Source organism: Capra hircus, chromosome 17, assembly GCF_001704415.2.
Source record: "Capra hircus breed San Clemente chromosome 17, ASM170441v1, whole genome shotgun sequence".
In the NCBI taxonomy this organism is placed as follows: Eukaryota; Metazoa; Chordata; class Mammalia; order Artiodactyla; family Bovidae; genus Capra; species Capra hircus.
The window spans coordinates 3,798,713-3,823,537 of record NC_030824.1 but is presented as its reverse complement, the minus strand read 5'-3'; the positions used below and the strand labels follow the sequence as shown (position 1 = coordinate 3,823,537).

The 24,825-nt window shown below is 46.5% G+C and overlaps 1 protein-coding gene and 1 long non-coding RNA gene across 3 annotated transcripts in view; both read right to left on the bottom strand.

The window, feature by feature from the left end:
- LOC106503043 lies at nucleotides 662-4,539 on the bottom strand. The gene is made up of 3 exons (XR_001296720.2): nucleotides 3,597-4,539; nucleotides 2,189-2,299; nucleotides 662-2,051 (listed from the first exon to the last, which is right to left on the bottom strand). It is a non-coding gene; the product is annotated as an uncharacterized LOC106503043 (long non-coding RNA).
- The window catches only part of PITPNB (phosphatidylinositol transfer protein beta), a 63,445-nt gene continuing 47,190 nt past the window's right edge, over nucleotides 8,571-24,825 (bottom strand). The window contains exons 9-12 of one of the 2 annotated variants that reach the window (XM_018061054.1): nucleotides 16,917-17,027; nucleotides 15,122-15,244; nucleotides 11,768-11,853; nucleotides 8,571-10,596 (exon numbers count right to left, since the gene is read on the bottom strand). In XM_018061054.1, coding sequence (XP_017916543.1) covers nucleotides 11,806-11,853; nucleotides 15,122-15,244; nucleotides 16,917-17,027 — 282 coding nt within the window. In that variant the 3' untranslated portion in view covers nucleotides 8,571-10,596; nucleotides 11,768-11,805. The remainder of the gene's footprint in view (nucleotides 10,597-11,767; nucleotides 11,854-15,121; nucleotides 15,245-16,916; nucleotides 17,028-24,825) is intronic. The other variant, XM_018061053.1, reaches the window with a different exon arrangement.

Below are 24,825 nucleotides of genomic sequence, written 5' to 3'. Positions count from 1 at the left end.
TGAAGGCAAAAGCAAACTGGGCTGAGCCCTTCCCTTGAGGAGCTCACCCCGAGGGAAGCAGACGGTCTACACAGGAAAGTGACAAGGGCGTCTTGTGCTGCACGCGTGCAAAGTGAGGGAATGTGGGCCCCGAGGGTACTGCGCTTCCCAAGTTCAAGTGCTCCATCACCACAAGGGAACTGATCAAAATCAGATCCCTCGGCCTGAGTCCTCAGCAGTAGTTCTTCTGGGGTCCGGGGTGGGGCCCAAGTAGGCTGACGTGGAAAGTCCAGGACATGGGACTTCCTGTGCGCTGGACATGGGACTTCCTGTGCTAAAACTAGGGTCGTTCTGAGCAAACTGGGATAGTCTGTCTCCCTCAGTCCAGGAGTCTCCATTTTTAACGTGATCCTCCAGTGATTCAAATGCAGGTGGCTCCCGGGGACCTGCGCAGGTGCAAAGAGGAGGACCTAAGCCCCAGTCTGCCCCAGGATATTTGAGGGTTCCCGGTTTTCCCTGGGATGGGGTGGGGACATGGCCAGGCTGTAAAGTCCAGAGCGAGTTTGCAAGGACAAAGTTGGCTGGTTGTTGTTTAGTCGCTAAGTCGTGTCCAACTCTCTGCAACCCCATGGACTATAACGCACCAGGCTTCTCTGTCCATGGGATTTCCCAGGCAAGAACACTTGTGTGGCTAGCCTTTTCCTTCTCCAGGGGATCTTCCCGACCCAGGGATGGAACCCACACTCCCTGCCTTGGAAAGTGGGTTCTTTTTCCATTGAGCCACCTGGGTTGGCTGGTGGGGATGTGTAATCCTGCCAGACAGGGCGGTCAAGACTGCTGGGAGTGGAAGCACAACTGAGGGTTAAGCCTCCTGAATCTGCTGACCTAGATCTGAGTATCCCATCCCCGCAATGTGGCAAGCTAGGGTGGGGGAGCAGTAACAATGAAAACAGATTGATTACCCTAACTGGGTGGAGATGTCCAAGCTTGTTGATACCACCAGGCCAATTTTCCCAGCAGCCCCCCAGCCAGGCACAGCTAGCTTCAGCTTCTCTGAGCTGCAGGATATTTGGAATCAAGGCTCAACCTTGAAGAAGTATTAATGAAAATGTCACAGGTACTAAAGTCAAAGCAGATGCAAAGCCGGCTCCATGGGCAGACATAGCTGATAAGAAACAGCCCAGGAGAGAACAAAACCTCTTGAGATTAGGTCAAGGGCAGACCGGGAAGAAGAAAAAAAAAAATGACATCGGGGATCCCCCATGGCAACTCAGAGGAACACTGTTGCTCCTGTGGACAAGCTGACATTTTTGTGCTGCTGCGTTTTATACCGACATCCCGACAGGGCAGCGTTCGGAGGCCTCCACATCAGCAAATAAATATTACGTCTCCATCTTCAGCTAAGCAGAGCTGTGGTGCATTCCTATTACTTCATGTGGATTAACCATCTGGAAGTTGAATCAAGCCACAGAGTAAAGAATGGGATCCAATTCTGCATTCACCAAAATAAGCCGTACTAGTCTCAATTTATGGCAGATGGTTATGCAGTCTCAGTGGGCCAAAAAAGAATCTCTCTGCAAAAGAATAAAGTTTATGCCAATTACTGTAATAGGAACCAGCACAACAACTGTGTGGGTTGACTAAGATCGCAGATATTGCTGTACAGCTCATAAACCGTGGGGGGCCCCAGGGAACGATGGGGACCCAGTTAATTCATTAAGATAACGCGAGAGAAATGAGGAGCAGAGTTAGTCATAAAACAGAAATATTTCCTCACGAAGGAGGGGAGGGGAGCGAGGTGGGGTAGCTCTTAAACTGGGACGTGGCCTCGGCCGGGCTGCAGGCAGGGCAAAGGGGAAGGCTTAACAGGTAATGGTCGCGAGAGAGCCTGTCTGCAGCCCTGTGGGAAAGGCGTGAGAGGGCAGGGGTTAAACCTGGGGCTTCTCGGCTCCATGCATTCCGAGCAGATCTGTGGCGCGTGGATGACTCCGTGGCAGACAGTGGGGAGGCCCTGAGCTCTCGGTGGCCGATGCCGCCAGTGCTCCTGGTCCCTGCGTTTACGGAGCTCCCAGCTTGGCAGAAATGGCAGCATACAGTAGGGATGTTGGCCTTGTTGGGAGGTCAGGGGAGGCGTCTGGGAGGTTGGGCCCGCATCCCCAGGCGGGCTGAGGTTGAAGGATGAACAGGGAAGGGAAGAGGTTGTCCAAACCTGGGGCTCAGGTCTCAGAAACTGGGAAAAGGCGCATGTAGCTGGAGCCTGGAGGTGAGGGTGAGGATGAAGAGGGTGCCGGGCCAGTACAGAACGAGGTTGGCTTCTGTCCTAGAAGCAAAGATGGAAGGAATAACCTGACCCACCTGCTTGGGCAGAGAGGCCCTGGCCACAGGAAGCATTGCCTCTTGTCAGCCGGGGTCAGCTTCTTGATCTGTGGGAAGTGTGAGGACTTCCTGTTCCCTCCGGGGTGGTGGTAGGGTGGACCGTGAGCTAGAGCAGAGGGTGGGGAAGGGATTCGCTCCCTCCACGATGGGTCATCCCGCCTAAGGAAAGCAGTCCCAGGCCCCTGGGCCAGGCCTCCCCAGCCTGGAGCGACAGAGGTAGTCTAGGGGCACACGAGGCTGCAAGGCAAGGTTGTCTGTTTCCTATACAATCTGGGTTCGGCTTTTGTATTTGTTGTTAAATGAAAGCTTTTAGCTTCAAGAATATTGATATTTGGGGCTGAGAATAAGGTAAGCAACTGCTGTAGTTTGCTCAGGATTGTCTTGGTTTTAGAACCCAAAGTCCAGCTTCCCAGGAAACCCCTCTACCTGGATGAACCAGGATGGCTGGACCCCTAGCTGATGAGTCGACCAACCCCAGGGCAAGTCCAGTGCTGGAGAGGTCTCCACACATTGCTCACACATTCACGTCTCCAGGCCACGCCCCATGTTGGTATTATCACCCCAGCCTTCACTGGCAGGACAGTGAGGCTCAGAGAGGCTGAGACGTATTTGTTGGGCCACTGCTCAGTAAGTGGACATGTCAGGCTTGGGACGCAGGCGGTGGATGCCAAAGCCCCCATGTCTAGAGAGACAGCGGCAGTGACCGTTAGTAAACCCGACAGCAGTGGTCACGGTTGACGACCTCCACGTTCTCTGGTGGACGGACTGACAAGGACAGGAACGGAGCTCTTGGCAAGCAACAGTAATCCCACTGTTCCTCGCCTGGCCAGATGACTGGTCCGTACTCTCTCTCGGGCCTGAGCAAACACAGGGCCTGCATCTCAGCCTGGTGGCCCAGAGCCAAGGCTGGGCCAGGCTGTCCCCAGTCTCCGACGGAGCACCCCCTCCCCCCTAACCCCAGGATCCAGGGCGGCGAGGAGGAAGGAGAGGGCCAAGGAGGGGGCCGAATTCCAGGGTGAGTCTGAGAAGCCCCTGCCTGAGGCCTGGCGCTCGCATGTGTGGGGAGCTCGCCAGCCGGAATGCAGGCGCTGACCTCAATCACACAAGTGGAAAATCTGAGCCTGTTGGGTTGGAAGGGGCTGGGAGGAATCCTGAAATCCCCCCACCGACGGCTTTCTGGCACATGCCTAGGGGAAGGGGTGATCTCATGGGGTACCAGCTGCCGAAGCGAAAATTCCTACCCTCAGCGAGAGAAGGCACGGCCGGGCACGCACACGGGAAAGTGCTCTCAAGGTCCCGTGCCTCACAGGGATAGCTTCAAGAGTCTTCTGTAAAGAAAGATACTGAGGACAATTCTCGGAGGAAAAGAAACTACCCCAAATTCCACCATGCTGACAAAACCACCACGGTGGCCTCCCCCTCCAGGGGGCCACGGGCCTTAAGATTACCCGCAGCTGAAGACTACAGTTCTTCTGACTTCTCACCTCGACGGGGCACACACTGGGTTTCTACATATGTCAGAATCATCACTAAACCTTTCCCCCAAGGAGTTTGAGGGGACTTCCAACCAGGAGGTGCGGGCACAGGCCCTCAAACGTCACAGCACCGCCTCAAAGTTCAAGTAGGAGGGGTGGCAAGGGGGACTGGGTGGGTGTGGGTGGAGTGATGCTAGGAAGCCTGCCTAAAGAGGTGGCCTCAGTTTGGACATAAAATGCCACATGGGCGTTTCCTGACATCTAGACTGACGGGGAAACCCAGCACCGTTTAGGAAGAACTGCTTTCTTGGCTCTGAGCACTGGGAAGAATTGGTCATGGAAGTTTGCTCCTAAGTGGTGTTTGAGAACACGAGTGTCCTCAGTGGAATTATCATTGTGGCCACTCCTTATGCCAGCTCCTTATGTCAGTATATGGCACAGGCGTGGAACCTTGCAGCTCTCAAACACAGGGAGACACAGGGGTGATGGGCAGAGGTTGTGCGTGACCCCGCAGTGGCCCCTGGGTAAGATCCCTGGCGCCACTGTTTTCCGTAATAATACCTAACACAGTTACCCTTATCTGGGCCTCAATGTCCTCGTCCGTGAAAGGGGGCAGTAACAGCATCTATTTCATTGGGGGGGTGCTTAGTCGCTAAGTCACGCCCGACTCTTTTGAGACCCCATGCACTGCAGCCCTCCAGGCTTCTCTGTCCATAGGATTTCCCAGGCAAGCATACTGGAGTGGGTTGCCATTTCCTTCTCCAGGGGATCTTCCCGACCCAGGGATCGAACCCACATCTCCTGCATTGCAGGTGAATTCTTTACCACTGAGCCAGTGGTAGTGAAGATTAAAGGAGGCCATTTACATGTTGTGCTTAGAACAATGCCTGACAGACACTATTCAATGTTGACTGTTTTGGTGGGGGGTGGAGGTGGGGCAAGAATCTAGAGATTGGCAAACTATGGCCCTAGGACCAGATGCCAGCCCACCACCTGTTTGTGCAAATAAAGTTTTATTGGAACCCAGCCACACCCATTCATCTGCACAACATCTGAGGCTGCATTCGAGCTACAAAGACAGTATTGAGTAGCTGCGACAGAGACTGCATGGCCCACAAAGCCCCGAATATTTATGAAATACGTGACCCTTCATAGAACAGATCTGCCACCCTCTGATCTACACGAACGAACGGCTGCTCTGGGCCTGATCCTCAGCCTCCCTCCAGCCTTCCTTGGGAGCAACCCCATCCTACAGAGTGCGTCTCTGGGAAAGATCTTTCTGGAGCGATAGCTACAGAACAGCATGGATGGGACGCACCAACAGCCCCTCTCGGCAGGCTGAGTGGTCTCAGGGCTTCCCGGGCCATGGGAAAATGGAGGTGGCTCTGAGCGAGCACGCCAGTCATCAGTATTCGGGGCTGCAGGGAGCTGGCGTGCAATGGGATGCCCAGAGGCGAGGCTTTTGTTAAGCACCTACATTAAAAAACACCGTAAGCCACTCCTCCGTTCCACTTCATGAAGCCCCCTCAGTCTGGAGTGCAAGGCAATTCTGCTATCGACTGATGAGCAGGTGGTGTCAGAATATATAAGCGATCCACGAGGCGGAGACGTGTCACGGTGCTTTACTGCTTCTCAGAAACCCAAGGAGTAAACAGATTCGACCCAAGGTAGAGTGTCACTGACTTGGGGAAAACTCTGGGCTGTTTTCCAGGCCTAGCCTTACCGTGCCCGGTCAGGAGCCATGGGGGCCAAACTCAGGTTAACATGTTAGCAATGGCATCTATGGAAGGAACCAGATTTTAATTATGGAAAATGTATAGGGCATCTGTGAGCTTTCCCACGAGAATAGCATTTTGGTTTCACAGGCACAGATAGTATTTCCTGGGCAACAGACACACAGCAACGTAAAAATATGCCAGTTGGGAAGAGTTTAGCTACCTGGGATTATCTTGTATTTTATACGTCAACAAATTTTGTTAGCACAGCTCTACTCTTCAACTTCTGGTCTGTGCGTGTCTGACTCTGGGTTGGCAATCAGATGGCAAACAGCAGCGACTGCTTTCCTAAGGCTGGAGCCTTTCTAGAGACAGCACCCAGTCCCTTCATACATCCAATGGCCACGAGGTGGACAAGCATCATTGGCTCCACTTTACAAACAGGAGATTGAAGCTCTCACTGCTCACAGGCCTCAGCTGCACGGGTCTCTGGGGCCCCGGGGAGCCACGCAGGTGTTCAAGCAAGCGTGCAGCACCATCAGGAGCCGTTCTAGAAAGTCACCTCTCACAGAGCCACATTAAGGCTTTACAAGTGTAGTCCAGCGCTTGGCACCTATGGCCTCAACAGCCAAATCTGGCCCACTGCCTGTTTGTGTAAATAAAGTTTTATCAGAACAGACATGCTTACTTTACCTATTGTCTATGGCCGTTTTTGCCTTGCAAGGGCAGAGTTGAATAGCTGGGAGAGAACACATGGTCTATAAAGCCAAAAACATTTACTGTGTTTGCAGGCCCCCTGCCCCAGATGAGAGGCTGGCTCACGGTTGCACAGCTTGCACCAGGATACCTCAAGAGGAGCAGGATTTCACAAGCACTTGGGGACACTTTTAAGACTCAGTGATCAACTAAGATTCCTGGCTTGGGCAGCACAGCCAGTCATGCAGTTAAGTGATGGGAGGAGGAGGAAAGACTAAAGAGTTCGGTTTTAGACTCCTGAAGAGTCCACCAGAGCTCCTGTTAGCATCTGGAAAGCGAGGATGACACGCAGACCTGGAGCTCCCTCGTCTGTTCTCTCCATGTACTTTGTATGCTGAGCTACCAGGAGTGCTACCTCCTGCGGCCGCTGGCAGTCAGGGGTTGATTCTCTGAGAGGAGAAATTTGATCTTACGGTTTTTTTTTTTTTTTGGTTATGCTCCCCACCCCTTTAACCCCAGGATTCAGAAGCAGCCCTGCACGGCACAGGCAGGAGTCCGTTGTGGGCAGGAGCAGCTTCAGAGTCAGACGTTCCACCAGGAGAGGCGGTTCTGGGGTGCCACTGTGACCCCTGCCCGGGAGGAGTTCCCCAGCTCACGTGGGAAGCGGAACGTACAGACACACGAAAGATGACAAGCAATGAGCATTATTAACCGAGGCAGCAGAGCCTGTAGGAGCTGAGTGAGGGGAATGGGCCGCTGGCAGTCATGCTAGGCAAATGAAGGCTGTGTGGACAGTGGGCACTGGGCTCTGAAGAACCAGCAGGAGTCTGATGACTTAGAGAGAAGGTGGTCTTCTTGACTGTCTTCCAGGAGGAGACTGGAAGTTCTCTAAGCCTTTCCCCTGTCATTTGAAAACGGCACACTGAACACAAGCCATAGAAAAGCAACTGGTGGGCAACTGGTATTTTTAAAGGTTCCTGTGTGAGTCTTAGTGGAGCCAAGATTGAGAGCTTTTGGTTTGCATGCGCTGAACTGCTTTGAACCAGTGCTCAGCAGTGTAACGGAACACTCAAAGTTGTCTACTTTCCCTAATCCAATCTAGTTTAATAACTGGTTTTGAAGAGATCGTGGTTGCTTAACATTTCCAAGTCAGAAAACGCCAAGTGACCCTGGCAGGGATCCTAGGAAGCACGCCCGGTAGATGCTCCAGGGTCATCAGGACAACCTTTAACCTGTCTCCGAGCACCTTCCCTCCCTCCCTCCAATCGTGTGAAGACCCCAACTCTAAAACTGACGATGAGGGCAACTTGAAAAAAATCAATTTTGGACCCACTCAACTCTATCTCCTAACATCCAGTGGCTCTCAATGGTATTAGGTCTGAGTCCAAGAACAGTCAGAACATTCTCCTTCCACACGGAAGGTGAGGGGTCAGGAGAGGGGCTCCCAGGGACCCCGCTACCTAGCTGCCTTCAGCCTGGACTTTAGCCTTCTCCTATGTATGACGTGGATGACGTCTCAGGTGTCTTTCCACCAACTCTCTACTGTCAGACGACGACTCGTCAGACGGAGCCGTCGCCTACCTGTTCACACGCCGGTCTCCCACACTGGACTCCGCTCTGCTGCTCACTGGGGCACCTCCAGGAGGCCTGAGGGCCAGCTGCGGAAGCAAGCGCACTGCTGAGCCCACGGGTGGCGGGCAGTGCACGAGAATGCAAGCATCACCTCTGAAGTAAAACGCCAAGGAAATCGCCTTGGAACACACACACAAGAACACCTTGGAAATACAACATTACACTAAATCCATCTAGATAGCCGGCCACCTCTCTGAAGGTTGAACTGCTCTAGAATGTTAAGCTGGCACCACGAGAAAAGTTGTGTGTCTAAAACCAGAAGACTGGAAGTGACGAAGTCCCCAAAGAGGAGATGTGAAACCCGGCTGCAAACCAAAAAGCCATGGTCTTGAAATGGCAAAATCCTGAGTACTTTAAAAAATACTATGGGTTTTCAAAAAAAAAACCAATACTATGGGTTTTCCATAATTTTCCCCTTAAAAAATAATTTTTTAGACAACCTCTGAGAATAATATATAATCCTTTTTTACTGTTCAGCTTTTAGAGACAAAATTATTTAAGAAATCAAATGTACCAACTTGAGGTGGCACAGGCACGCCTCCAGAACAGAGGCTTGCAATAAAAACAAGAAAAAAGATGCTTCCCCAAAGCGACAGTGCTGCACATCGCAGAATTCCTGAAAAACAGCAGAGAAGCGGTTCACCGTGTTCTGAACCAGACGTGGCATCAGGCGAACCACCACTCAAGCACACAAGTGGCATTTTGTGATCAAATTTATTTTCTGTTTAAATTTCATTTACTTTGTTTTCCTGTAATTTACACAAAAGACTGCCAAGTAAACTAGAGACTTTACACTCACCACACATTCCCTCAAATCTCCACAGTTGTTAGAGAAACATTAAAGTCCATGCGCTGGGCTGTCATTTCCACGTGCGCCCAAGCTCCCAAATGATGCTACAGACGCCAGTTAGAGTTAAGTTCATCAAAAGGAGAAGGCGAGACTCTCCACTTCACCAGATTAGCAATAATCTTCCTGGCATCAGACACTTTGCAGACAATGATTATGCTCTTGACAAAACCCATCTTACAGCAGTGCCCAGAGAGTAGACGTCGGTTCTGAACCTGAGTACACAGAGGACACGTGCGATGTGGGGTCTGCAGCTGAGGGGACCGGGTGTTGCCACATAGGAGTGACCCTGGACAGCCGTGTCCAGGCCACTCTGATCACTTCAGTGGGGACACAGGGCTTCTGCGGGAAACCAGGGAGCAGGGAGGGCGGGTTTGTCAGCGAATCGGATTACGAATGTGGTATGACCACGGGGCCTGGCGTGGGGCAGGAGGGGTGGGAGGTTAAAGAAGATGGCTGGGACCTGAAGGCTTCAACGACAACATTCTATTCGAGCGCCCAGGACTGACAGGAGAAGAACTAGACTTGGACAGAGAAAGATGATAAAAATCTTACCTAGCTATTGTTCTTTTCTTTAAAAAAAAAAAAAAAAAAAAAAAGGAAAAAAGGAGGCCAGCAGCTTCTAGGCTGCGTTTTCCGGATGCATGTTCAGGGTGTGTTCCAATGACGTCCCAGGAGAGCACACCCCAGCGGGTGCAGCTGCGCTGGCCGCGGGCCGGGCCTCCTAACCGTGTGCAGACAGGCCTCGAACTGCCTCTGAATCTCTTCCTGTCTCATACGCAGCATCTGCCCCTCCAAGTATATATTTCAACCCGAAAAGAGCAAAACGTCATCACTATCTATGTTCTACCGTGTTAAATTGTGAGGAATCTAGATCATTTGCATAGTCTCCAAGCTGCAATTTCAGAAAACAGTCATTTTAGAAACAAGACTCCATGGAAGTGCTATACTTCCAGTTTTTCTTCCAGCCTACAATCCTATTAATTTCTTCATCAATTTCTGTCTTTGCATAACAGAAGCCTGAAAAATTATACAGTGTTCTTTTTTTTTTAATAAATCACAGACCGTCATTTCCATTTTTCCTAGACTTGATGTAGAAAAATACTTGAAATTTAAAATACAAAAATTCAATAAAAAATGGAATTTTTTTAAAAGGAGCTTTACCTCAGGGGCAAACAAGTAAAAACTGGCCTGTAACTCTCTTCACTAATAGATATTGTCCAATTTGGCTGAATGATAACAAAAATCCAGAAAAATGATTTTGAATACATTCAGAGTTTCATTCCAGATTCCTTGGAATACCAAAAGATTTTTAATAAACTTTCCTGTGGGATTCTGTTGATTATGGGACTAAAATTAAAATTTGTAAGAGACTGATTTAAAAGAACAAAAAAGTAATAAAAGGTTATATATATATATGTATATGTATATATATATATATATATCTTGGTCCACAACTTGCCATTTACGAAACATACCAGCTAGTATTACATTGCAGTCAATTCATCCATTAATGGCATTACTCTGATAATTATTAAAATCTGTTCCAGGTATATATACTGAAAATACTTTCTTTTGCATTCTTGCTGAAGATAGGTACAGTACTTTGGAGAAATTGTACTAATCCCTTCAGTATGTTTGTATGTACATATATACACAAGTGTGTGTACTGGGATCTGTAGCTCTACATGCGTTTTATATACAGCTACAGATTGACACACACCAACATATATACACACGTAGTTGGGACCCGTGCCTCTGGGCACAGACCCACAAGCACACGTCTGGGAAACGTCAACACTGCAAGACATGGTCAGATTCTTCTTCATTCATCACTGGCTGCACTGGTTCCCCTTACTTGACCTTGATTACGTAACTGTAAGAAAAGCAAGAGACAGTGCAATGTGTTAAAATACAAAAACACACAAAGACACACAAAAAACATTAGACCACAGCTTGTCGCAAACATTCTCTAGGGAAAAAATCCTCAGTGTAGCAAAACTTCTGGCAGACAGTACACCCCAACTACTACATTTCTAACATTTAACCTCTTGATTCAGGTCTTACTAAGAGCATATACTTTGTTTCATCAGAGGGAAAATAGGTTAGAAGCAGAAATAATGACAGAAACTCAGGAAAACTTAATGAAAGTAACAATAAATTTTTTAAAACTTTTAAGTGAGCACTGAGTTTTAAGCAAAGGGCTTTTGGAGGAGCCCTCCACTCTGACTTGGTGCTGCTTTCCTTCAGGCCTGAACACCGCTTGCTCAGTAACTGAAAAGCAGGCAGCACATGTCAGGGGGCCGCAAAGCAACAGCAGGTGAGAGGACTGCTCTGTCCTGTCATTTCCTCAATAGACACCACAGTTCAGCATTAACAAACGGCAACAGTATAATGCCTGTTTTTGTTTACCCATCCTGGTCTCAACATGTGGGCTAGATTCTGATGTTCTCTTTTCTCCCCTATAAGAAAATCTCTTATCTGGCATGTAAATGTGTATGAACAAAGTAACACCATACAAATATTTCACACTGGAAATGAAAACCAGTGTATTTACACATATTAAAGCTAAATGTAAAGATCCCTGAAAAGTCAACATGAAGGAAGGCTTCCTGGTATTCAGAAAAACATTTCAAATCCAATGGATTACTGAGACTGACCCTCATGGCATGGGATGAAGGATCTTTGATTTTAAATGCTTTCACATGTTTCCTTACTAACCACAAAAGGCCCTAGTGAGAAACAGGTCAGTTAACTGGTTGTCGATGGGAAATGAGCTGCATGGTGAGTGAGTGTACTTGGCAGCTGGATTCTAACCTGCAGCACTAAGAACGAACTTGGGATTACTAAATCCAGCCTGCTCCACAGATGAAATTCTTATACAACAGTAACTCGTATTCACTGTCAATGTCTGAAATATATTAAATTCTCTTAAATTCTAAAAATTAAACCACATTTAACACACTGTCTCTATTCAGCAAGTTAACTACCCATTACCAAAAAGGTTCTGGTGTTTAAGCATTCTGGTCACCCAGGTCTTCACTTACACAGTTTGGTATTGTCTCTGACCCTACAGGGGACTCATCTAGACATCAGCAGCCGACGTGCCTCGGACGGAACCCTTCTTACGCATCTAGATGTAAAATAAAATCGTGAGCTGCTGAAATCACAGGCTCTACAATGGGTTAGTAAGCAAAGGGAGAAAAAGACCTTGAAGAGATTGTGAAGTGATCGCTGTCTGTTTACAAGCAGATATCCACGTCAAAAATGAAGTTCTGAGGCCATTCTAGTTACCTTGATCTAAAGAAAATCTTACAAAAGGCTTTTTCTTCTTACACAGCACAAAAAAACATGTTAATATCTATTCTCGGAAATAGGAAACAAAAGCCTGCAGACTGATGACGTGAAATTATCAAAGATCGCCAGGGTGAGCGAACTGCTCACCAACACAGTGTGAGAAAATGCCGATAGTCTGGTTCACTTTTTCACAGTCCTTGGACCAGAGAGGAAGCCGTGTGGTGTGGCCACCTCTGGCTTCTGAGACCAGTTCTTCACGGGAAGTTTATTAAAGGGCGGGAGGCGAAAGAAGAACGAGAGCGCACAGGGACAGTGAACAAACAAGAACACAAGGACGCATCACAAAGGACAGGCGCTCACCCCAGACGACTGGATGAGAAAACCAAGGAAAGGACGGACGGGAAAGGAGCACACGCAATAAGCACATTTCTGAAGCTCAACCCCTCCCACCACCCTCCCCTGAAGGGCCAGGAAGAACAAGCCTAAGGCTGCCCTAAGTATTCCTTCAGTTGCTGGGCCTAATCTCAGTGTTTCTCTGTGGGATGACAAGCACGGGCATTCCTCTCATGCCTGACCTCTCGAGATGCTATGCCTTCTCTCCAGGGCCAAAACCCATTTGAAAGAAATCCAATCCTTAAAATATTTGAGAATTAAGAAAAGAATTACAACACATCAAATTCTACCATCAGGTGTCAGGGAAACAAGACCTCAAGGAAAGGGGAAATGCCTCCGTAGTGAAGAGGACGTGGAAGTGTTAAGCACTCTGGGTAGGCACTCTGGCCTGCAGGCATGCTGCTGCCCAGACTGAGAAGATGCCCGCAAACCAACCGTCAGGACTCAGAGCAGCAGCGACGTGATGCGGAATAAAGCTGTCCCTGGTGACCTAGAGCGAAATAACCTATGTGGGATTTAACATTAAGATGACTAGCACTTCACCCTGAAATCTCACTTGAAGTATTTTTGAAATACTTCAACAAAGAAACTGCCATGGACTCCCAACCCTGAACCAAAGACAGATTACTACCCACTTTATGAGGGAATTTGTCAGTTTCGGCCACATGGGTACAATCATGATGCTTTCTGATACGCTGGGTTTCTGTGTGACTACCTATCTTACACCTTCAAGTGCAGTTCTCAACTCACGGGTGACAGGTGTGCCTGGAGGCGCAGCTGGGCCTGCAGGTCTGCCACAGGTGGGAGACAGTCACCACCTCCTGCCGGCGCTGCGCTCGGGTGTCTGAGACTAAAGCGCTCACAGGGAAGCGAGCACACCCCGGGGAAGAGGTGGCCTCAGCCGTCTGCCCGAGGGCTCCGCCCACTACCCTTTGGCCATCGCCACTCCTCCTCGTGCTACGAGTGGGGCCTCAGCACAGAAATCTAAAGAAAGCCTCCTTCCTGAGAGTTCAAACCAGTACTAGAAGTCCATTTTCGGTTTTCTAACTGGTGCTGGCAAATTCCTTTTTGGAGATGCCAAGGCTGTACCGTAAGCTTACTAAGGAAGAGGGTGTAACCCTGGTCTTTCTCTTCTGTGTTCAGCTGACACCCGTGGCTCGCAGGGGCTGGAGGCAGAGCTGGTGGCTCTCTGGAGCCTGGAGCACCCGGAAGGAGTGCAACCAGGCAAGGCGGGCGAAAGGGGCTGAGACAGTGTGGTGGTGAGGGGCACTGCTCAGAGAAGGGCGTCTGACTCGAGAGAAACAGCTGTGGAACAGAGGCATCGCAGGGAAGACAGCAAGCATCCATGACTTACTCTTGCCTGCTTAAACATCCTGCCTGGGGCCAGCCTAAACACACGGGCAAGGGACGGTCTTCTGTACCAGCCAGCCTATCAGCCGGCTCCCAAGACCCAGAACTCAGAGCCGTGCCGTGTGAGGAACTGAGGCTGGCGAGGCCTCTACTGGCTGGCCTGCGAACCAAACCCTGATTTATGTTGCTACTACGGGGGAAACATGTTCCAAATTTCAGAAACTGAACTTAAAAACTTTTGGAACAAAATCCATTCATAAGCTGGAGGCTGCTTAAAGTTTACTTTACATATAAGATAAGGTTAAAACATTTTATTGCCTTATAGAGAGAATATGTGCTGGTCCTCTCAGAAGGTTTGTCTAAAGCTAATTAGAAGCAGATCTGCTGTAATCACCAAAAGTAAGCAATTTTAAACACAGATTCTTTACAATGCTACGTGCCAGACAAATAGATTTCCTCCTGTGCCCAAGAGCCTGATCTGCTGCCAGTCTCCTGTGATTAAATGGAGCTCCTGCCTCACACACCGGCGCTCGTCAAATACTCCCCTCCTGCCTGAGGGGCTTCCCAAACCGGGGCTGCTGGCAGCACTCTGGATGACTGCACGGAAACCACGAGCCTTCGCTGGACATTCCTCGCGTTCGTCTTCCCCGCAGGGCCTTACTTTCAACTGAGAAGAAGCGCAGCCCAGAGCAAAAGCAAAACCAGACACAGGCAAGAGTGGGGGGGGGAACCATCCGCTCTGGGAGAAAGGGGGTGCTCGCGAGCTGCAGGGCTGGCTCACAGGTGCGGGGAGGAGCTGGGGTGGGCTGTACTTTCTGAGATGCGGCCCGCAGGCCTCTAGTCCAGGGATCACCTGGATTTCTGCCCCAAGCTTGTAAGAAATCAGGAGTCACTACTGGCTGTGGGAGGGAGGCGGCTTCTGGAAAGCTAGTACCACTATCTTTCTCATCTTGGGTACAGAAGAGGGAACTAGGACTTACTGTGCTAACGGTAATAACCTATTGTGGTGATAAAATGACAGAGGCATCTTGGCCTGAGTTGCGTGAATGCCTAAAAGGGCTGTGAGCCAGGCACCAGCACAGAGAGCCAACACGTGCAAGAGAATACAAACCCACTGGGCATTTTACGGGTAACAAATTCTAGATCAACAGAGCTCTAGGCTACTTGCATAAAGATGCTCAACAAAAGAGAAATCAGAAGTGAAGGATATCAGTGTCTAAGAAACCAGAGTTTAACAAGGATACAGACAGCAAGAAATGGCTTTCAATAACACGTTCCCTAATTTTACATCTAAACTTATTAAGCACGGACACAGTTTTAGAAAAGGGAAATCAGAGAATTTCCACAGAATGAAGCCTTACTGTTTCTAGTTCTTTCTGAGTTTCATCTTCCATTCTCCTAATGTCTTCCATTGTCAGATCAATCCACTTGTCAATCCAACAAAAAAGCTGGCGATGAAAGTTTGTAAATATCCTTTTTTCTTGCTTTTAAAACAAAAGAAAAGTATCATAAGATGGCAAAACTCTAACATTAAAAACATTTTTTGTTTTATATGCCCCAGTTAACCCATGAAATGACATATTCTTGGCTTGAAAAGACCACTGTTTCAAGTAGTGAAAATCTTAATTCCATCCCATTAACATTTTGTAAAGCAAAATAAAAATCTCCCTGAGAAATGTGAAAGGATTCTTCTTGCAAAGGCAGAATGATTTGTCAGAAAGTGAAAAAAACGTGGTGGACGAGTTCAGATCCAACACGAGCTCCTGTCAAACCAACTTATTTTTACATTTTTCTAATGTCAATGACCTAAGGTCAATTTGACTTCTGCTACAGAACCACACATTGTCATTTTCCCCTGCAATTCAAAGAAATACTGTGAGGCAGAATACAACATGTACTGAAAGAAGAGTCTTAGGTTCTTCAGAATAAGATGTTTTATTAACTTAAGAATTACTACATACTCTCCATTAATTTTCCTGCTCTAGTATTACTATTAATAGGTATATATGTGTGTGTGTGTGTGTGTGTGTATACATAAAATTAGTGACTTTAACGTATGTAATTCATGGCTTTCACTGCTGGATTATTCAAGTTTTACTACACTTTCCAAAGAGAGAAAAGTGCCATGAACAGTGAGTACTTTAATACTTCTGGACAATCTTCAACTTAAAATTTTTTTTCCATGAACAGAAGGGACCTCATCAATTATATGTGTAACTTCTTTATCAGAACTGGATTGTTAACCAATTATTCTGATCTAAGAGGAAGAAAGAGAGCCAGTATTTAGAATGCCTACTGTGGCCAACTGCAAGCAGGCTTAGGAATAATAAGTTTCCAGCACTTTAAGATCCTTAAAAGAAAAAAAAAAAGTTACAGCAGTTACAGTTTAAAAGTAGAAGTTATGGTGAAATTCAGATACAACTAGTTGTAGGAAGTTCCAAGATAACACAGGGGCTTCTAAATAATGACAGTGGAGACAATTCACAGACATCTATGAATTATTCACCCTACAGGAAAATTAAATACCAAAGAAACTTTCATATTCCTTACAAAATTATAATCACAAGTATCTATGCAACTGCAATTCTCCCCTGTCTAGATCAAAACACTTGTGTTACTATCTCTTGAATGAAGAAGACATAAAAAAGAGGTAATGAGAACCGGGATCCTCAGAACATGTCACCACAGGTTCGGTGTAACCATTCTCAGTGAGGACGTCTGAGGAGGACATCCCACCACAAGGTGCTAAGTTCAGAGACAGCACTGTCCGGAGAGACCTGCGGGGGGGCCGTAGGCCCAGCGGGAACAGAGGAGCCTCAGCAGCAAGGCCTGGCCTCTCCCCTCCAGCCAGGGCCGGGACCCAGGTTCCCTTGGGGACATGCAAAGGGCTCCCCACAGAAAAGCTGGGCAAACCATCAGGAAAGCACTTGGCTCAAAAAGAATGCTTTGCTCTTCCCCAGAGAAAGCCCCTTAAAACCTCCACTGGTATCTGATTTTGCTGTTTGTAGGGAGAAAAAGGAGGGCAGCGAGGCATTATACTGGGACAAGAATTTCACCCAAATGAGAAGGAAAAGGTGGTGAGAGAGACAACACCCCACTAACGGCTACCTCCAGTCTTAACCCACGCTTAGTCACCGCATTTGGGACAGGCTTTACCTTCTGGATGAAGTTTTCTACCTTGCTCTGCAGGCCCCACCACTTGAATTTGATGGTCACCAGCTTATAGGCACACATCTGAGGACAGTCAGGGTTGTTTGCCAGCTCCTTCTGGATGAGGAAAATAAAAAATGGGAAATCGTGACTTGAATATTTAAGTCTTGATTAAAACTGACTGCTGTGTAACAACATCACAGACATCTATGAAGAAAATCACATCGTATGTGTTTAATTCAGGTACCTGGGAATCCGAAATCATTTTAGCAAAAGCAGCAGCATTCCCTTGCTGCCGACCCTCCTTCCACAGAGCAGGCTACTTCCTGGTTCTACAATTTAATAGGCACAGCGCTCTGCCTCAAATCACACTATTTGGATTTCACATTAAGTACCAAATTCTATTCACATCGTGTCACCAGCATGCCTTTAATATGTGGAGGTTTTCATAACGCCATTATCGCACTCCCACCGTGGATGTGCTGGGGCCTCATCCATTTAACTGGGCCTCAGTAAGAACACCATGAGGAAGTTTGTCTTTTAGCTCTGGCAAGCACAGGGGCACTGCTGTTAATTGAGGTATTTTCCAACCAAATGAGGGGACTTGAAAAGGTATGTAGTAGCAAAAATCATCTATTATTACCAAGTATTTAGAAGCAAATTCCAGACAGAAATAAGGACTTTGATTTCCACAAGTAATTATATCTCATAGTTTAAATGTAGTTGAGAGTTAGGGTAAAAAAGGGAAAATAATGGGGCGGGGAGGGGGGGAAGCAAGGGAGAAAGGGTGGAGAACTATCTGGATTGGAAAAACAAAATGTTTATAATTTACTTTCATAAGAAAACAAAAAAGCAATTAGAATTTGGATTCTCAAAACACGTTACTCTAGGTCTAAGAGTATGAAAACTTACTCTGGATTTTTAGGTTCAGAAATAAGATAAAAAATTGGAGTGGAGAGGAGGAGTGAGAGGAGGCAGAAAAGGAGGGAACAAACAAACAAACACGACAAAGTGTCAACAACTGGCAAATCTAGGTGGAGGCGTTTACAGTTCTCTGCTTTGGGTTTCTTGACTGCTTTTGAAATTTTTCATTATAAAAATTGGTGGGGGGTGGGCGCTGCAACCCACAGTACTGCTGCTGATCTCTGTGGTGCAACTCAGTGCAGGCGGCTGTCCTGGCACAATGCACGAGGTTTACTTGGGGGAGAGGGGTGAGCTGGGGGAGTGTGTGAACCAGCTCACCGCACACTTCACTGTCCTCACCATGGACCCACTGCATCACGGGGCTCTCCCACGGGGGCGAGTGCAGGAGACGGACTGCCTGCCTGCTGGAGCAGAGAGCCTGGGAGGGGCCCACAACAGTGAGCAAAGGCAGCCGCGGGCCCGCGCCTGGAGCTCCCAGTCCAGCCCAGAAGGTAGGTCGGGCTCAAAGATTCCCAGGTGGCAGAGGTGGGGACCGCTGGCGGCAGTGGGGAGGGAAAGGGCCATCCTGCAAACTCCCGGCTCAGTCCTGGTGTACTTCCAAGAGCAGAGCCGTATCTCAGGACTGTCATCAGGACTAAATAAGGCAGGGTATGTGTGCTCCGTGCTTAGCTGGTGGGACTCAGCTGAGCACGCCTTAGTTCTCTTTCTCCTTTATTCTTACGTAGAGCTCAAACAGCAACTTGAATATGGAAAACAGCTTTTCAAGAAAGTTTCCCAAGAGAGCAGAAAGTTATAGGGGCCCTTTCTACAGAAACTAAATTACGGAGTGAGAAGGTAGCGCGCCTTTTACAAGGGTCCTCCCCTCCTCCCTCACTGCTCTCAGTGTCACCCAGCACTCAAGGCACCTCGGCCCTGGCTGCAGCCACACCAGGAGCCGCTGCCACTTGCTGCCGCCTTCCACTCACACGCTCGCCCCACCGGCAGCAACTTCGCTGTGTGTGAGCAAGTACTGTTTCCAGCCAGCCACAGGTACATACAGTTGTTAAATGATGAATTTCTGGGTCTTATTTTAAAGCCTCAAGATTATTCTTCATTTATGCAATCATAGCAACCAGGCCACATTTCACTCCCCCCACCTTCCCCTTCAAACCCTCACTAATGTTCCAGTTTCAAGTGAATTCTATGATACATGAAAAAGAGTCTACTTTGGTATTATTAATAGGACTCAAAAGTTCTGTAGAGTCCTGCATGACTGATCATCTTTCCTCAGCAAACATCTTCGGTAACAACATTCCACCTTCTGAATGATGACCTGGTACCTGGATTAAATCCGTGAGGCAGCACCACAAGCATCTAAATACAAACATTACGCACAGCAAACTGTCCTTTCGTCGGTGAGTTCTATGTCAACAGAGGAACCTGACTAGCTTATAGCTCTATTTTTCCAATTTCCTTCCCATAAAACAGAGTACAATGTTAAAATTCAGCATGGATGGGTACACACACACACCCACCCTTAATTTGTGAACAAGTTTAATTCAGCAAGTATTAATTGGGCATCATTTACAACCCAATCTGTGCTAGGTGTTATGAGAGGACACACGTGGCTGTTAGACAGGAAAGTAACTATGTATAAAAACAATGATGAAACCACTACCCTTGGTACCAACAATCTCTACCAGAAGGGACACCTACTGTGGATGCTGCAGCCTTGGACTCCCGTCTCTGACCTGCAGGCCCTGCACTTAATTAAGCTGGGCGCTGGGGTCTACAAGTCAGTCCACAGCCTTCCCCAGAGGGCAGTGAGCTTCTCAGGGCCCAGCCTCATTGAAATGTCAATGACAAGGCTGGTCCTTTACAGATCATTTTTTCAATGAGCAATGAGCCAGTGTGGAGGTGCACTCTAATCCAATGACGGTCAGTGACAATGCTCACATGAAATACATTGGGGTGTACGCAAAATAAGGCATTTAACACAGTGAGGTACACCTGCCAAACAGCAGTGCTAGACTAGGAGTAAGGGGCTTGGGTTGCAAAATACCCTATGTAACGTAGTTGGGGTTCTTTCCCTCCCCCGGCCAGTAGAAGTGAACGATGGGCTCCACTTGACCTATTTATCCCCCACTGACGTGCCACTGAGAGCCGGGTTGTGAGCTGGTTGTGAGGGGTGGGGTTGGCCCAGGGCTGCAGGGGCTAGGCTCATGTCCCTGACATCCAATGGCTCGTCTTAAAACTTGCTATAGTTTTGCATTTTATTCTATAATATGCCCAGGCTTAATAAAATATCCCCCTGCCCACCAACTCTGGCTGAAACATCCTCTCGGGGGAGAACCTCTGATACACCACTGATTAGCCCTAAGACACCTTCCAGGAATGGAACATTCCAAGGTCCCTATTAATTATGGGCTAATGAGAGCTTCGTTCTCAAACTCCACGTCGCTGGACAGCCTGTGCTAAGTGAGAACCCTGGGTATTTCTAGAACACCAGCTCTTCAGAATCCACCCACCCCTCCCCCCATTTTATAAAAACCGCAGGATGAAGCATGGTTCTAATTAAAGAGTAAGCTAAATTTAATACACACATGCCTATACCAAGCCGGGCCTCCAAGAACAGAACACACACACGTGACTCCAACAATCACCCGAGTTTGCTTCTCACATCTTCCTAGTGACTTTGGCAGGCTGCTCAAGCCAATTAAAACGACTACTGGTAATTGATGAAATCTACTGGTCTACAGAATTTAGTCTGGAAACTGTAAGTGATAGGACAAAAAGGAACCAGTTCTCTGAGCTCTCTTCCATGGATGTAAAATGTATAGTCAATCTGCTTTTGGTTTTCTATCCAATTATTAAAAAAAAAAAGTTCAGGGAAGAATATGGAAATCAATCAAAAAATAAACAAGTAAACAAACAGCCTGCTGTCTTTATTTCTTGGCCTAATTCTCTATAATATCAACAAGCAAGGGGGAAGCACCAAGGTGACATATAGAAACATAATCTTAAAGAGCCTTGGAGAAACATGAGAACACAGAAGTTATATATTTTCAGTTATTATTAACACTGTATTATTATTATATTATTAACATCTGTCATATCTGAGATCTCATCCAATCTAAAGATGACTTTTGCAATTCACCTCTTTATCTGTGCTATGGTCTTAAAACTAGTGACAAAATAAAGAAAATAAGAAAAGTCTCTATTACTTAATGACAGAAAATAATGAACTTGACTATAAGTGGTTAAAAAAAAGAATTCTTTTGGCATAATCTTTCTGGGGCAAAGCGGGTGGGGTGGGGGTGGGGCGTCCTGACACTAAGTAATTAAAAAGTCTTAAAGCTGCTTGTATCTTATATAGATGTCGTATACACTTCAACCTGATAATTCTACTTTCAGTAATGTATCACAATTCATCAGGTAAGAAAATAACAACGCTGCAGATATGTTTACAATAGCATAAGCCTGGACTTAGTAAACGCCATACCCACTGAAACAGCTGGTGAAATACCTCACAGGTCTTCCAAACAATGGGCTGTTACATGAAGGAATACAAAGCATAACATGAGTATAAGTAGGTATCTGTGTATAGCATAAACATCTGTAACAAAATAAACTATGTGAATTAGGGAATATAACAAATAGCAATGACTGAATGGTGAGGCCACAACTAACTTTTTTCAAAACTTCATAAATATGTATCATTTTATAATCAGGAAAAAAACTAATACACTTAAAAAATAAGACTAAAAAAAAATAAGACTAAAATAAAAGTTTTTGCTGTCAGCTGAGTATTTTAGGACAACAATTTACTTTGCCTTAAATTATTAGTATCTGGGATCTATTTTAAATCTTCATTCATCTTTGATTACAACAATAAATGTTTTTCTGCCTATTTTTGAGAGTTCATAAATCAAAGCTAAAAGTTGAATTAAGATCTTTAATATATAACTTTGGTCCAGTCCATATTTAATTTTTCCTCATCTTAAACTTCTAAAGCAAAAATGAAGTATAAACGTAGAGTAAAATATTATCAACTCTTCAGAGTTACCAGAAGTATTCTTATGAAAAAATATGTAACCTTTAAATGGTAATCTAAATGGGACAAAATATTTGTGACCCCATATTCTGAGCAGTGTTCCAGAATCTAGATAACCCGAAGGAGTTTTGGCTGGTCCGCCCAGCCTTCAGGAGACTCACGTGATGCTGGCCCAGGGCAGAGTCTGCTCTCTGGCCTTCAATAATACAAATGTTTTCTGATTCTTTCCTCTTCCACCAGTTGGGGAAAAAAAAAAATCCCCTAACAAATAAAGCCACAATCTAAATGTGGATCATTCACAGCTAATTCCAATCCAGCCCAACCCTAACACTTCCTAACCTAATATAGGAGTAAATAAAATTATTTAACTTGTATTTAATGAAAATACAAGTTTTACACAGATTATGGCATGAAAATTAAAAAGAGCAACTGAAAATAAAAGGTAAAGGATGGTGGGTTATCAAAATATAAGAATCAGAAGTTCTATAAAAAATTAAGTCATGGGCTAACAGAAGAACCCCAAATCACTCATCTCCACATGATTTAAGTTTCAGCTGTAGTACTAGCTAGTTGTGAAATGTTTCCAAAATTGTATTTAAATAGTTTGTGTATTCACTGAATTCCTTACATTTCACGTTTCTAACTATAAACGAAACCCCTAAACTCAAATCATGTTTTTAATTTAACGACACATATTAGGTTACTCTGAGGTATGTGGACAAGGCCTAAGGGAGAGTAATGTATACTGAAGCCACACAACGTAATTAAACAAAACGTAGCGTGTTTAACCGGGCTGGTGAGCAATCAGCCCACGCGCTCCACAAAAACTGGTTTCCTGGATCTGTGACAAACACACACAAATGTGAAAGGGGGGTGGGGAAGCCCCAAAGGCATTCTGCAGAATCATTTTCTGAAAGCGTGCCCTCAATGTCACCCTACACGTCAACTGCACATATACTCTTTCCTATTTAAAATGTGTCGGGATAAAGACAGAACAGATATATGCTACATTTTACCAGTTAACGTTTTGCAAGGACACAGAAGTTTCTATAAGGCTCACACCCCCTTCATATTTTAATTTCTCAATTTTAGACAATTTGAATGCTCAATCCCAGCTGCTGATTTCGTAAGGTTCGGTTTCCAGCCCAGATTCCACTAAAGAAATGTTACGAATAAATGCACTGCTGGGCCGCTGCCAGTGCACCATCAGTAAACGTCAACAGAAGATCACACTACGTGTGCCAAGCATGTGTGCCGAAATCTCAGGTAGAGCCCGATTCTACCATTCCCAGCCATTCCCCCAATCTGTTCCGATTTTGGTAGCCATGTGGACAGGCCAACACTGGACACTACATTCTCTGCAAGTACATGGCGAGTCTAACACTGATGTTTACTTAAGATGGCTAACCTGAATTCAGTGGATACTTACTAAGTGTCTATGTTGAGCAGACAGACCCCTGTGCTCAGCACTGCACCTATCAAGTGCACTGGACACGGGGCCTACAGGCTGAGAGTCTGGAGGGTGGGGACGAAGGTGGGGACGGAGTGGGTGGGGTAAGGGAGGGAGTGTGAACCTGTGAACTGTGTCCCTAACGCGGGACACACCAAGGGCCATGAGCAGGGCATCAATATTGATACTCAGAAGGTTTCAGAGTCAGGAGATTCTTATATGGTTGGGCAAAGGCTGTCAGATGGAAGAAGTAAACGTGGGATCAAGTTCAAAAGATTAAACTAACCAAGGGTTAAACTTATATAGTAAGTTTCACAATAATAAAGAGAGCAAAGCTTATTGCCTGGGAGAGAATGATTGGTCACATTTTCCATGTCTCCACACTTAATATTTTTGTAGCTCACACCCATTTTACTAATCAGAACTCTGACATATGCTTCATGCTTGTGTCCAATTATTCCAGGAGTGACACCAAGTACAAGTGAAATCACAACTTCACCCTTCAAGTGAAATGCAAGAAGTTTCTGTCCCTGACAGTGTCAGGAAGACACAAGAGGCCCACCTTGTCAACGTACCCCACGCACCTGAGCGGGACACCCCATCCGTCCACACCCAGTTCTTTGGCTCTGTCCAAGAACAGAGGCATTCAAGGGCCCAAAATAAGGCTGGAACTAATCATGTGCTGCTCCTGGGGAGCTCAGCTTCTGGAAGAGACAGAATGGCTCTTCTGGTGTCCTCTTAGGAGTTGCATAATTAATACACACTAAGGGTAAAACTATGCCAAACCTTTTGACTGTGTGGATCATAATAAACTGTGGAAAATTCTGAAAGAGATGGGAATACCAGACCACCTGACCTGCCTCTTGAGAAACCTGTATGCAGGTCAGGAAGCAACAGTTAGAAGTGGACATGGAACAACAGACTGGTTCCAAATAGGAAAAGGAGTACGTCAAGGCTGTATATTGTCACCCTGCTTATTTAACTTCTATGCAGAGTACATCATGAGAAACGCTGGGCTGGAAAAAGCACAAGCTGGAATCAAGATTGCCGGGAGAAATATCAATAACCTCAGATACGCAGATGACACCACCCTTATGGCAGAAAGTGAAGAGGAACTCAAAAGCCTCTTGATGAAAGTGAAAGAGGAGAGCGAAAAAGTCGGCTTAAAGCTCAACATTCAGAAAACAAAGATCATTGCATCTGGTCCCATCACTTCATGGGAAATAGATAGGGAAACAGTGTCAGACTTTATTTTTTGGGGCTCCAAAATCACTGTAGATGTTGACTGCAGCCATGAAATTAAAAGACGCTTACTCCTTGGAAGGAAAGTTATGACCAACCTAGATAGCATATCCAAAAGCAAAGACATTACTTTGCCAACAAAGGTCCGTCTAGTCAAGGCTATGGTTTTTCCAGTGGTCATGTATGGATGTGAGAGTTGGACTGTGAAGAAAGCTGACCACCGAAGAATTGATGCTTTTGAACTGTGGTGTTAGAGAAGACTCTTG